Source organism: Python bivittatus, unplaced genomic scaffold (assembly GCF_059951505.1).
Source record: "Python bivittatus isolate LINGU-HERP-01145 unplaced genomic scaffold, Pbiv_v1 ctg000700_np1212, whole genome shotgun sequence".
In the NCBI taxonomy this organism is placed as follows: Eukaryota; Metazoa; Chordata; class Lepidosauria; order Squamata; family Pythonidae; genus Python; species Python bivittatus.
The window spans coordinates 15,811,765-15,827,362 of record NW_028277098.1 but is presented as its reverse complement, the minus strand read 5'-3'; the positions used below and the strand labels follow the sequence as shown (position 1 = coordinate 15,827,362).

At 34.3% G+C, this 15,598-nt stretch overlaps 1 protein-coding gene across 3 annotated transcripts in view; it reads left to right on the top strand.

Moving 5' to 3' along the window:
- DENND1B (DENN domain containing 1B) overlaps positions 1-15,598 on the top strand; it is a 209,780-nt gene that overhangs the window by 65,597 nt on the left and 128,585 nt on the right. For 2 of the 3 annotated variants that reach the window (XM_088153197.1, XM_088153196.1), the window contains exons 4-5: positions 1,328-1,377; positions 11,577-11,690. In XM_088153197.1, coding sequence (XP_088009323.1) covers positions 1,328-1,377; positions 11,577-11,690 — 164 coding nt within the window. Of the gene's footprint in view, positions 1-49; positions 163-1,327; positions 1,378-11,576; positions 11,691-15,598 lie in introns of those variants that run through there. The other variant, XM_088153198.1, reaches the window with a different exon arrangement.

Below are 15,598 nucleotides of genomic sequence, written 5' to 3'. Positions count from 1 at the left end.
CCCAGCTGATCTTTTCATTTTTCCTTCTTGTAAGGGATGAAGCTGGCAAGGTGGGAATCTCTGATTCTCCTGCTTGAGGAAGCCATTTTGTAAACAAGACAAGACAGATGGCAGAAACCTTCAAGGCGGGAAAGGAGCAGCTAACAGCCATTGATTCAGAAGGTGGGAGGAAGGGGCCCAGCATTTAAACCTGGCAAATAACATTTACATGGAGGGCAGGATTCTGGGGTGCTGTTAGATGGATAACTCCTTCATATATATGGCTTCCTAATTATTTGCAGTAAATTTACTTACTTAGCCTTCTTGTGTCTGCTTGGAAATGCAAAGAGAGCATAACTGCCATATCTGATTCGAAGTTCTGACAATCCTCTCTATTAAAGCTCAGATTGTACATTTTCAAGCAGGAATCTTCCTTCATTACAACATTAATCTTTTCAGTGCAGTTTACCTTAATGGCCCTAAAAACCACTCAATTCTGGGTGAATTTCTATAGACTAGAGCTGTAAATAAGGGAAAGGTGGCAATCCTATTTCTTATTTTGTCATACTGGCATTGTACACTTGGGACTTATAATTGCTTCTTTTGTTCTACTATTTTTCTTTGCTTTATAATAATTTTCAAATCAGTATATACCATTCGTATAGTTACAAATGTGTCACTGAACAGCATGTCAGACCCAAAAGGAAGAAATAAGTGTATAATTTCCATAAAATTACAGGTATACTATCTTTATTTTCTTTTTAACTGGTGGAAAATTTTGAACCTTGTGCTACTGTCCTAAAGGGTTAACTCTCCAATTTTCTGCTTATAACAAATTAAAAGTTCCAGCTTTTTAAAACATTTGCTTATAAAATGCATACAGAGTTGTTTAGCTCTCAATAAATTCAGTTTGCTGTCAACTTAGTTCCCCTTTCTCTGCTTGCATTTTAATTGAAACAACATTTGTATTTTTGAGCCAGGATCTGTCAGAAGTCCCTGTGGCTAGTCTGTAGTACAAGTAGCAGCAGACGTGGCCTACCCATATGGTACGGTGCTTCTTGTAAATTCCATATGGCCTTGTTGAAGGGAATCCCAGCAGGGATGTGAAGGGTGTTAATACCCTTCAGGCCAGGCCTTTCCCTCCTGGGGTTTCTATGGTATTGTCTTTGCAATCTGCCAAAGCACAAACTTAATTCCTTTTTAATAATCAATTATTTTAGTCCAGGAACATGCACTATAGGTCCCTTCTCCCACTAAATATTGCTTGATTTTTTTCTGTTTAAAAAAAATTGCAGGCGTATTCAGGTATTGTTGAATACATATAACATTTTTTTTTCTGTATTTACAGGCAATCCTCCAGAGTATGCCTAAATTCTGCTTTCCTTTTGACATTACGAGGTATGTCTTACCACAGCTTTTCAATAAGTGAAGTTGATGCATTGAAAACAATTTGCATTGCAAAATGTTGATTTTTATAGGAAGCTAGTGAATGGATTGACTCACTGTATTAAAAACAGTAAGAAGCAAATTTTTTTCTGAACTGTAACTTTTAGGTTCTATCCTTGGCAATAGGCAATATGTTCACAGTATGCTTTTAGGCTTTTAATGGATAACTATAAATATTTAGCATGCATTTCTTATTAATATAAAGTTGATAAGACATTAGTTATAACTATACTTTTACTGCCAATCTAACAGGAATAACAACATTGGCTTAAAACAGATGCAGTTTTTTTCCCTTCTAAAAGTCATTTTATAATTACTGTTGAGTATAAAATCTCTTAATACTTTTTTTTAGGAAGGAATGAAAATGTTCAGTTATATTTTGGCAAATTCTTTCAAGCCTTTCTCATGCTTAGGCATGGTTGCATTGCAGTTGTTAAAAAAAAACCCAAATACACAACTTCTGAGCTTCCAGCTGAAATATCTCTTGAAGATTGTACAGATGTGTTTTGAGGATTGTATTTTAATTTTAAAATTCCCTTTATTGTGTGCTTTGTATGATAGGACTGTAACATTTACTCACATTGACATATTGGTAGAGCAAACATGTTTTTTCAGCTTATTGAGCAGCAGATTTTAAAAGAAAATCATTCAGTTTTGTTTTTTTTTTAATGTGGGTGACAAATGCCATCAGAAGAGGCATTGCTCCTCATTCCATCATAGGAAGGATGCTCCTTCTAAGATAATGGCTGTTGTGATACCAGCTTAGCAGAATTGTTGTTCTATGTGGAACTCTGTACAGGCTTAATTAAATACTTAATTATAAGTTACCTGATTAGTCATTGAAGGTTTCTTTAACCAGTACAATTCAATGAACAGAATAGTTTGCAATTGTTTAATCCAGTTGGAGGGCACATGTCAGAAGAACTAAAAAATTCCAAGCACACCTACTGAACTTCACATCCAGACAGAGATTTGAATCTGAAAACCTCTCATATACAAAACATTCTCTCAACTCTAGGACATTGTTCTATCCCATATGATATAATGTAATTATGTTTTTTTTTCCCCCAACATAAGATTTTTTTTTTAAACTCAAGAAACATTTGGGGGCATTTTTTTTAATGATTCCATAGAGAGTCAGCCAATTGTTATAATGAGTTACTTGTTTTTCATCAGTTTCCAAATACTAATTGTTCTATTTTTTTTTAATATATTGAAATGGATATAGGTTGAAAACTCAAATAGCCAAGTATAATTAAAATTAATGGGAGTTGATATGAGCTTTCAAAGCTAATGAAAATTAAATTGGTTAGTATTATTTATGTTAAGGTTGATACATGAAAAATTGGGAAATAAGGAAGAGAAAAGGAACTCCAAATCCTATTTGTGACTGTGTGATCAAAGCTCCACCCCTTTTTCACTGTGTGTTTTGCACCCTACACATAACATAAAATGCTGGAAGCTCAATATGAATCAAGGAATATAGAAACTGAAATGTGCAGAAAGGTAGGCCTAGACAAATCCAGATGATTACCATGAGTAAAAACTGTAGAGCAGTATTTTCAAACTTGGCTCCTGAGATTTCTGGGAGTTAACATCCCAGCAAACCTGAAGGATACCATTTGAAAAAGACTTCCATATAAGTTTATGGTACCATAAATACCAGAGATCTTTATTATTCCAGCTTTCATAAACCACGTCATTGGATACAATTACAGTACTTTAATCTGATGAATACTTCAGTCATTTGAAGGTGGGCTCTAGGTCTTGAGAACTTGTGCAGCAATAAATTCTTTAATGTTTAAGGTGCTATGAGACATCTACCCAGTCAAAATTAATCAAAGAATTGTGATTTTCTGTTACTTGAAAGAAAGTCTCAGAATCACACACTCTTTCCCTCCTCTTATACTCACTTTTAATTTTGAATATATCACAGAACCCCATCATAACAATGTTGAGGAAATGAATGAATTACGAACTGAGAAACAGCAACTATGAGACTGTAATTTCAGAGTCTGTCTTTTTCTAAAAAGTTAGTTTCATCAAATCAAAATTCTTCTAATGGGGAACTATAGTAGATTTAAAACTTTGTGAAACACAGTTGTGTTTGACCATGAAGCCAGCCAGTCTTTTGTCTAATAGTAGTTTTTTTTTTCATTATGTATATGTTGGACATCTTTGTTGTTTTTCCTGAAACAATTGCTCCTTTAGTGTTTATCTGAAAATAGACATGGATTGGAATTGTTCACTGGTCTGTAGATCTTTACATATGTGGTATGCAGTCTATCTTATCCACTGAGTTTAGGGGAACTTCCTTAAAAGTAAAAAAAAAGTAAAAAATTCTATAGTTTAATGTAGTTATTTGATTAGATAACGTTTTTGGTAAAGCATTAAAACCTACATATTACTAAATCTATGAGTGACGGAAACTCGGAACAATGAAGCACTTAAGGCTCTCTTAGTGCCATCCAGTGGTTAGGAATTAATGAAATATCAGTGTAATTACTTGAACTGGTAGAATAAGATAATCCAGTTGTAGATATTTTTATGAGGATAAGTGCAAAGCAAGTTTTTTAAAGAAATCCGGCAAGTATATTTACAAGTACAAACAAGTATAGGCATTATATATGTTAATCAACCACATTGTCTTTTGAACACTGAAAAATTAATAATTATACTATGGAACAGTTGCTCCAGGATATTCTCAATTATACACTATGGATACATGATGAATAAAACGGCAATATGTGAGTGGGCAATTTACCTTAAAGCCTACTTAAGCTAGGTAGAAGTGTTTACCTCAGAGTGAGGTATATTAAATGTAGTAATTACTTGTAGACATAGAGTAGGCTTTTGTTTCAAAAGATACAAAAGTTAGAGGAAAAAGGCTAAAAAAATATTGAATTTTAGCAACAGAATGAGGCAAGGAAGAAAAGGCCATGGAGAGGTTATTCTTTGTGTATTTTACAAATAGCATAACTTTCTTTTTCCTCTACAACTCATTACTAATGTATAGCTTATACAGCTTATGATAGAGAACAGTGATAGAAATTGTTGAGGTTTCTGAAACTTTAAGCTTTAAAAAATGCTTTATACTTGAAGTGAGAGCTTTTAAAAGAAAATAAAAGGCCCAATGATATAGCCCTTGATAAGGAAGTCCTCAAGGACTTTGGCAATTTCTTATTGTTAAATTTAAACACCACATTTACTTTTTTGCTACTTATTCTGGAATATGTATGATATATACAGTAAAAATAAATATTAATGTTAACAGTTTCAAAAAATTATTCAACTCCATATGCACATAGATTTGTATATATTCATGAACAAGGCTAGAAACAGTTTCAAAGGATCTTTTAATAAGTTAAATGTGACCATAATACAATGATGAATCATTGCATAATGGCTATTTCTGTTTCCTTACCTGGAGTATATTAGCTTAAACTGATATTCAGATTTCACAGTCAAGAAAAAACTACTAGCTCAACAGTTGTGGTTAAAAGTGTTGGAGAATAATTGAGTCAAGTATTAAAGTGCAAAAGATTTAAAAAGCTTATTGAAACATAATCAACCCTCCAAAATGGGATAAGTTATCAGTTTATGAAGGAGAATAAAGGAACAAATTAAAATAGTGCTAAGTGGAACAGAGGATCTTAGGGTCACTTGTGAGCTAAAGCAATTTATAGAGATTTTATGTAAAGCAAGAAGTAGACTAAGAAAAGACAACTGACTTGAGAGTTTGTACAAAGATTTCAAAGAAATTAATTCTGTGCTTAATTAAAGATTTCAAAGAAATTAACCCTACCTTTTCTTTGTCAAGACAAAGGAAGCAAAGGATATGCCCTTAACAGTGAAAATAAATCTTTTACTGCTTAGAAATATGTAGGTCACCAGCTACAAACAAGAGAAGTTGTTCTGAACTGTCTTATAGTTCTAAACTTCGTGGCCTGTTAAGAGGTGGGATCAATTTATGATTGGGTTATTTTTTTCTCTCTGGAATTAAGTGAAAAGCTTCATTTGAGCATTTGCTGATAGGATGGGGACAAAAACTATATTATCTTTTGAGGACATTTTCATTTGTTAAGTTAGTGGAGGAATGTTTGGCAGAATTATGCAAGCAATAATAAAGCATTTTGTTCCTAGCAATTCAGCCGTTTTGTTCCTAGAAATTCCATCACTTCTGTCATTTTTTTAGACAAAAAAGAATCTCAAAGCCAAGATTTTGGAAAATATTTAAGCAAATGTGAGACACTAAAAAACAGATTAAAAAAAAAAACCACATGAAAACTCATTTGTAATAGTATGAGTTAGTTACAATCTCAGAGTTGTATTTATTAGACAAATATGATTTGACATTCATCTATACATATTGACAATCATACTTAGATTTATTAATATTCACCAAAATTAGGACACTGCAGATAGGATTTATAATTTCCATCACAGCTAATCAGATACTTTTGGAACAGTTGCCTCCTTTACTTGAGAAATGTTTATGACATTTTCATCATCTGGACCCATGGAAAAGAATCTCTCAATGAATTTCATCATGACCTCAACTTCTACCCTACCATCAATCTATCTACAGAATGAATGCACTTCTTTGATGTCATGGTAAAGCTATACTACGGACACATAAACACCATGTTATACAGGAAACTTATAAATCATCATGCGTTCTATGTGCTTCCAGCTTCCATCCAAATCTACCACCAAATGTAGCATTTATAGCCAGGCTTTATGCTACAGCCACATTTGTTCTGACCCATTTGACAGAGATGCTCAACCGATATCAGGCGTTCATGATGCCAAATTATTTACCCAATGAGAACAATAGACAAATCAAACCTTCCCCTTTCCCCCATCTCAGATTACATCCTACATCAATGTAGCCACTCCATTACATCTGATGAAATGAGCAGTAGGTCTTGGAAAGCTATGCCTTTTAATCTGTTAGTTTGAAAAGATCCTACCAGACTTTTTTTCTAATTTTTTGTACCCATAGACTGACATGGCTCTCCTACAGTGTATACATATTTGAGGTAGTTTTGTTTCAGAAGTTAATAGATGTTTGGTATAATTTTAAAATAATTTGATAATGTCCATGCTGTGAAAGCAAAAGATATGATGAAATAATTAGCTGTTCTCAGTCTCTAGTAATGGCTGATATTGAGAAACATGATGTGGGGTTAAAATTTCATACTCTTCTTCCATAGTGTCACATTATGCACTGGTAAATAATAGAAAACATTTGAAAAATCTAGGTATAAATTATGGCTATTTTGATAGTAGTTTCTAGAATCCAGTCTCAGCAAAGCACTGGCAATTTAAGTTGGTCCAAGTCTGGCACATAGAATGTAGCTTCAGAATTAATAACAATATGCCTGAACTAAGCATAGGGGATTGTTTATATTGAATTTTCGATATACCAACTATATGGAATAAAATAGTAAAAACTCATTTAATTCTGTTTGCTCTTCTAATAACTGTTTTACTTATATTATGTATAAATATTAAATATTAAAGGGAGAATAGATTACCTTGCAGTGAAAATATGAAAATTAAACTTAAACATTAAATCTTAGAAAATATAATAATAATAATAATAATAATATAATAATAATAATAATAATAATAATATAATAATAATATAATAATAATAATAATAATAATAATAATAATAATAATAATAATAATAATAATAATAATAATAATATATGGAAGTGTCTTTTGTGGATTATACACAATTTCCATCTAGCCAAACACAAAGAGGTGTTTGTCCACAAAATCCTGAATTCAGGTGAATATGTCAGTTTCATTTAACAGTTGAAACTAATAGAAATCTTAGGTATTTTGTTTTATAAAATATTAAAATTATCAAAGCTCCTAGTTAGTGACTTTCATAATCTAATTATATACTGTATGATAATATGCTTCCTTTTTTCTTTTCCCAAATGACTTTTAATCATCTTTTTGGTATAACTTTGTGTCACTACATTTGCTGATATGTGAAAAAAAAATCCTTGTTTACTTTCTTCATATCGTTTCTATTTTTGTAGCTCTTTATTTTATTTGTACTTTTAAAAGATAAAATTGTTAACCAAATTACTATTTCCTGTGCAATTTTAATTGTTTTTGTAAAACTGCATTGTATGCTATATATGCTAATCAAAACAGTATCAAGGGTATATAAGCAGCTCATAACTTTTATGTAAATCTTTCTGCCACATGAATGGCTACACATTCCTGAACAATTACATAGACTCATATAAATCTACAGGAAAATGAATTCTTCCTTGAAGGGCAAACAACTCATATTTGATGTTGATAACTACATATCCATATCTAAGGAGAGTTAATTCTTAATCTGCCCTCCAAGAAAGCTTTGAATTATGTCTTGATAATAAATACAGAAATATAAATACTCCCTATCTATTTCATTGTCAGATGAGTATACCCTGTTGTTTAAATATGTATTTAAAATGTTGCCATCTATTATAGTGACCTTGAAAGAGTCCTTTGTAGTCAACAAGATTGATGGATATTTATATATATTATTCATCATTCAGTGATTTATTATTTTAGTTATTAAGATCATGTTAAAACATACATATAAACAAAGAAACAATGAAAGAAGTATGTACTAGAATATTAGTTTTATTAGAAAACAGTTTGCAGCACTATTTCCTTTTTTTTTAAAGTTACACTTCAATGTAATGTCAGCTACTTTTAAAATCCATTTTCCCTCTTACTGTTTGGCTTGTAATTTGGATACCTGAGTCAATCCACAGGAGCGCAATTACCATTTTAAGGTCTTATTGTCTGAGTAAAAACTGAACATTTTTTAGTTCTTTATTGCCCACTACTAAGCAATATTTTAATATCAATACTATTAACAGCATAATTTTTCTAAATAAAAATTTCCTTCTATTCTTTGAAGTACAAACATTCTACATCCTTAAAAAAAGATATACACGTAGTCTACATTTAGCAACCACAGTTGTGACTAGCAACTTGGTCATTAAGTGAAATGGTCACTAGTGAAACCGTGACTGTACTTATGATCATACTTCAGCTTTCCTTCGCTTTACAGATCTGCAAAGGTCGTAAATGTGAGGAATGGTCGCAAAATTACTTTTTCATCACTGTTGTAACTGCAAACAGTCACTGTACAAGGTAGTCGCTAGGTGAAGACTACTTGTACTACATCTGCCTTGCTTAGATACTGTGCATTCAAATTCTCAAGTTCCATCAATAATGAACAATAATGTGAAAATCACAACTCTGATGACAAAGTTTTCAGGATATCTTCCCACTGGCTCTTTTATATTAACAAAGTGCTAGAGAGGCACAAAATATTCATCTCGTGTTTTCTTGAGAAGATTATATCTTGACACTACAGGTAGTCCTCAGGTAACAATAGTAATCAGGACAGGAATTTCCATCGCTAAGCAATGTAGTCGTAAAGTGCAATGTCATGTGACCACATTGCTTAGCGACAGCAGTCCCCATTGCCATTGCTAAGCAGGGTTTGTGGGTTGTTAAGCAAGACCTCCTCGCAACTTCCTGATGGCTTCCAACAACCAAATTCATTGGGGAAGCAGGCAGGAAGTTGCAAGTCTCAGGTGACATGCAAGCAAGCTGGCAGGCAGGTTAGGAGTAGGGTGTGCAAGGGGCTTGCACGGTGCAAGCACAACGAGGCTTGGGTGGCTGCTGCTGGGTGGGGGAGGGTATACAAGGGAGTGTGAGGGGCCAGTGTGGTGTGAGTGCAGCAAGGCTTGGGGTGGCTGCTGCTGGTCAGGGGAGGGCATTGAGGTTGCATGAAGTTGCGGCACAGCAGAAAGACAGCTGGGCTTGGGGTGGCTGCTGCTGGGTGAGGGAGGACGTGTGAGGGTCTGGCACAGTGCAAGTACTGCAAGGTTTGGGGTAGCTGCTGCCAGGCGAAGGAGGGTGTGTGAAGGGTGGCGCAGTGTGAGTGCAGTGAGGCTTGCAGTGGCTGCTGCTGGGCATGGGAGACTTTCCCGAGCTACTTGCCATTTCCTGCCAACTTCCCCATTGACTTTCTTTGTGGGAAGTTGACAGAGAATGTCGCAAATGGCAGTCATGTGACTGTGGGATACTGCAACTTCGTAATTTCGACTGGTCACTGAAAGAGTGGCCTTTAACCGAGGACTACCTGTATATACCTGCCCTTACAAAGAGCCTTTTTTCAGCAAGTGGGAAGGATAGGTAAACAGGCCTTTGCTTAGTAATTTCTGGCTTGATGTGATGGAATGGACTTATGAAGGCCAGGCTCAGGGAGATAAGCGTGTTCTTAGCCCCCAACAGGAGTGTGGGAAGTTCAAGAAGATGAGGCTGGCACCTCCCTAAGGAATTCACGGTGTTGTAGCTGGCTGGCTTGGGAACTAGGGTTCAGTCTGGTGAGATTTCTGTCTTGAGATTGAAGCTAATAAACGCAGCAGAACTGTATTTGCATTGTCTCTTGGAGTTCTTTGGGCTGAACCTGACACTTGGTATAGTACATTTTCTGTAATATAGCAGCAAAGATTTTTAGATCAAAGGGAAGGGAAAGACAAGTGGCAGTACTGAACTTCTTTTCTTCTGGTAGAATCTGGTCTTGTTGAGAGAGACAGAGACAGTCTAATGACTGGGAGTTTTTCTTGCCCAGGAAATGTGATGCTGTAAAATCCTACAGTTTTTCCTGTCTGTATTGACAGATAGTGGGAGAAAGGCATCAAAATACCAAATAGAAGAATAATGGCTTATGTCCAGTCACCTTAAGGAAATATATTAACCAGCTTTGAGATAGGGCCAATTCTCTGAGAATTCTCCATAGTAGTGACAGAGTACATCTCAGAATTACTAGCTAATTCTACCAAGTTATGGATGTATTGGGGGTTTGCTTATAAGAATGCATTTAATTTTTTAAATAATTTTTAGAAAAACATTCTGTTATCCTCCCTACGTCATTTTCCTCATCTTTATTTTTTCCAGTGTTGCTATTAGCCTATTCACAGGGTATCAAATGCCCAATAAACCCTTACCTTTCTTGTGCTTATCACTTCCATATTCTCTTCTGTTGAACAAACTTTGGATCATTTGGTTCCTTTCTTTTATTATGTTCCACCTGGTATTAAGAAAGGTAGGGTGTAAATATGATGAATAACATTATGTAGCTTTTGGAGTCTGTTCCAGTATAAAAGAAGACAGGGTTGTAAAGGATTTTAAAATATTTTTGAATAGTAAGATAACTTAAGAATTATACCATATTGGAATTTAATGCTGAACCTTTATTAATACCTCATAATATCTGAATCATAGCTGGCAGGAATTATGGACTACCTAGGGTTCAGTGTCACTGGTTGTGTTCCAGTAAAATGGGATGAGACTTGGGAAGAGGCAATGAACATTTTAGAAAGAATGGATTGGATTGGAGAAACAGACAGAAGTGGAGAATACTTGCAGGAAGCTCAAAGTTCCCAGTTGGGTGAGGATAAACTGAGAAAGTATTTACAGTATAGCCAGGGATGAGAATAGTAGAAATAGTTCATTCTACTCTCTGCAAACTTTAGTATCTCACTTCAGAAAACACCAGGACACTGAATTGAAAAAGGGCTACTGTAATAGTTCTGGGTGTTTTTGTATAATAAGATTTTTATCTTTATTTTGATGCAAGTAAAGGTTGGGTTTTCAAATGCAATAAGAACTAAAAAGGGATTTCTATGATTCGGTTGCTCACATAGTAGGATTAATGTTATTTTACATATGTTGCAGGACAGTATTAGAGGACATGCTCTAAATGACTAGATGATTAGATTTGATTCAATATAAGACAGTTTCATACATTCCTTAGAAGAAGATGGGATTTCACATAATTGCCACTTATACTATGATGACATAAAAAGTTGTTTGATGATTAGCACTTAATAGAGGGATTGTTGTTGTGGGATAAAGTAGGTTGACAGAGTGTCTGTTCCCTCAAGGGGTATTCATATAATCTTCCATCTTACTTAGATTTTTTTTTTCATTTTATGAAACCATGCCATGTTATGATACCAATTAATCTGACAGTATTAATGTTACCTTTAAGCATGTTTACTCTTTAGTGTTGAAGGGAGTGCTTCCTAAATACAGTTTGTTTTCCCCCCTAGGGTAACACACGTTGGACAGCACTTTACTTTTGTGCTTACTGACATTGAAAGCAAGCAAAGATTTGGATTTTGCCGTTTAACATCGGGGGGCAAAGTGTGCCTATGCATTCTAAGGTAAGTTGCTATATATAAAAACAAATGCCTGGCTACTTTCTTTGACAGTTATTGGTAATTATTGGTTTAAAAATGTAGACTCTGTGATAGCTGGAAAGCTTTGATGGTATGAATGTATGGTTATATGCTGCCATCACGACAAGCATGGTTGACATTAAGGACTATTTTTTTCTATATGAAGGAAATTGTTTTAATGAGATATTTTACAAATGCTCCATAGTTTGCCTGGCTTGGCAGGTTATGTAAATGGTTGTATAACTTTTTTTTTTTTAAAGGGAAAAATTGACATAGCAGCTGCAAATGAAATTGCCTTATGATAATGAAGTGAAGTCCTAGTGCTAATTAATAGAAATTCATCTTCTGACTGACCCAGAGGAAAAGCAAAGTTGCAACATAACAAGGTGTATATTAATATATGTGTGAATTTTCATCCTAACCTTAATACAAAGCTTTTTGCATTATACCTTTGCTTTTGCACTTGCCTTGAATCAAAGTGAATTTAATATATATTATGCTATATCACTTTTGTAAATAAGTTAAAAATAGTAGAGGATGGAGGCCATAGGATAATATTTTCACAGAACATCAGAAAAAGTGAAGTATTGGATTGGATTTATTATTACTATTAATTAATTAAACTTGTATGCCACAACTTTCAATGACTGTGGGTGGCTCACAACAATCAAAGAAACTACAATAGAAATCAATAAAACAAAAATAAAAAAAAAAAGATAAAAGATGGCAAGTGCAATGAAACGAGGAGTCTCACTCTCGCCTGAGTGAAGAGCCAGATATTCATGGCTCTTCTAAACAACAGCAGAATGGGGGCCATCCAGATCTTGAGGGAGGAGACCTCATTCCAGAAAGCAAGTGCTGCTACAGAGAAGGTGCACTTCTGGGGTCCAGATAGATGACATTGTTTAATCAAAGGAACCTGGAGCGTGCCAACCCTGCAGGGTCCAATCAGCCAGGCAGATACTGTGGGAGACAGGAGGTCACACAAGTAACCAGGCGCTATGCCAAGTAGGGCTATATGGGTAACAACCCGCACTTTGGATCACACCCAGAAGCAAACCTGCAACCAGTGCAGCTCGCAAAGCAGAGGTGTTACATGGGCATACTGAGGCACCACCGCTTTCTGGAGCTGTTGAAGCTTCTGGGTGGTCATGTAGAGCACATCACAGTTGATTCTTGGAAGGTTTGATCTGAACTTACAGTGGAATAGGCTTAGTGGCCTTGTCTGTGGAGAAGCAGGCCATCTGAATACAACATGTGGATATTAAATCTTGAAAACAGATTATATATAAATGGATGAATTGGACTGATCAACGCAAGTGACCAAAGTTGATGGATTCTTGTCTTCTGCCCTTTCTTAATGCCATTGTTTCAGCATTTCATCAACACTTGCAACAGTAACAACATTCAGGTATCAAGTTCATGCAAAAGTTTATACAATTAAAAATATGGATGTTACTGTAGTTGGCGTTTAGATGTTATTTCTTAATGGGCTGGTACACAAGTTATTGGCTATAATGAAACCCAATTAGGTAGTAGAACAATATTATTCTAACATGGTATGAATGGGAATGTTTGTTCTCTTTTCCCACTCTTTTCTGCTTAGGAGTAGATTTGCTTCTCATGAATCAAGATTTGAACAAACTTTAATTTTAATTAAAATTGTAAGTTTGAATTTTCAAACTATGATTTTTAATCTGTTCTAAATAAGAATCTCAGTTAATGTTCTTATGGATAAACATTTTTTATTAATGGTGCAAAGATATGAGGTTGAAATTTACTGCTATGAGATGAGCTGAAAAAAATGCTCATATAATTCCTGAGGCTGACTCGCTGTTATGGGAAGTGCCCTAGAGATACAGCCCTTCCGTTTTAGCTCTAGCTGGGTTATTTTTTTTTCCTGACAAAGTCTCCTTTTTTATAAGTGATGTAAGTGTGTAATCCATGCAACACTTTGGAAGGCCAATATTAGGAATATCTATCTGACATGGTTATTTTAATCTACCCTGAATATTAATTCAGTTCTCCCCTTTTTATTCAGTTAATTGATGTTTTACCATTGACCTAGTTTGTTTTCAAGCCCATGAACACATGATACTGTGCAAGGTTTTCCCCCAATTTATCCAGGGACTACCACTAAGGTTTTCACTGATACTATAATTGGATTGTGGGATTTTTTTTTTTTAATTTGGATATGAAAATCTATTAGTATTGCCTAGAAGCATATTTCCTTTGAGAAGTACAAACAGATTTGCCTCCAACACTGATTAACCAGTTTAAGGAAGTGCAGATAGTTTGTGTCCACTCCATTTTAGTTTTGTGTCTGTTGTAATAGGATTCTGCGTTGTTTTACATATTTCAGTTTTAAAAATGTAAATTCTTCCATGCAAATTTTTATAACATATAAATATAACTTTTGTATGTATCTTTGTTTTATATTTTATGCAATTTTGCATTACATATGCATCCCTGTATTTCTTCCTCATAAATGCATGTTTGTAAGAAAGTTTCCATAAATATTAACGTTTTTGAATGCTAGTTTCTGAGCAGAGAATTACATCACAAATTCCATATGTGTAGAAGCTGAAGAGTACCTGTGATCCAATTTACATAGAAATCCAGAAAGTGTGAATTAATTTAAAAATATGGACCAAATTATATAATTTGAACCTGGATTAGGTGTTATTAATCTTAAATGCAATAAGCAAATTTTAAAATGGGCTTATTATCATTAATCATTGTTAAAGCTAATCATGATTAATGCTCATTTAACAAAATTAATTGCTGTTAAAATATGAAACAGAAGTAGTGTCTTGTGAATTTAGCAGAAGGGAAGGTAGACTTGTTATTGTGATGAGAAAGCTCAGTTATCTTAACACAGCTAATTGCACTTTCCACCAAGTCCCCTTACCATTATTATATATAAAATGACAACTTTAAAAATAGGAATACATGTTTTTTGTTTTGCATTTTTATTATTTTTAAATTGTTCACCTCAAGTACATCAGGTTATATGACTTTGAAAATACTTTTTAAAAATCAAAATGCTGGAATGATTGATTAATGCCTTCAAGTTGGTGTCGATCTTAGCCACTACATAGATAGATTCTCTGCAGGATGATCTGTATTCGGCTTGGCCATTTAGCTCTCAGTGGTATACTCGTTGCTGTTGTAATCAATCCCATTCAGCATGCTACTGGCCATCTTTTGTTCAGTTTTTCCTAATGTTATGGATTTCTCAAGGGACCTAGATCTTTGCATAATGTCCAAAAGTATGATAGATTGAGCCTGGTTATTCATGCACTGCATGAAAATCTTGGATTGATTTGTTCTATGATCCATTTTCCTGGCTACCTATGGTATTCTCAAGAGTCTTCTCCAGCACCAGAGTTCAAAAGCATCAATACTCTATCTATCCTGATTCTTCAAAATCCAACTTTTGTGTCTATAGAGTTTTATTAAATAACCATTGTCTGAGTCACTCTCAAATTTGTGGGTATAGACACATCACAGCATCTGAACATCCTTTCCAAAGCCTTATTGCTATCTTACCAAGTCCTAGATTGTAGTGTATTTCTCGACTGTTGGACCCTTTACTGTTTTCTAAAAGGCAGGAGGTATCAATGTGTTCATTATTAATATGAGGCTGGTTTATTCTTCCTAACATTTCATCATATGCCCATTTTTACTGTGCTTTTTGATTTCATTAGCAGTGTGCAGATCATTCACTTTTTTAGCTATCAGAATAGTGTCATCAATATACACAGGTATTAATGTTTTTTCCTCAAATTTTAAATCCATATTCATACTGTATTCTTCCAATCCAGCTTCACTCAATTTATATTCAACACATATATAATAGTATATTACATGCTTAGTATATAGTTAACATT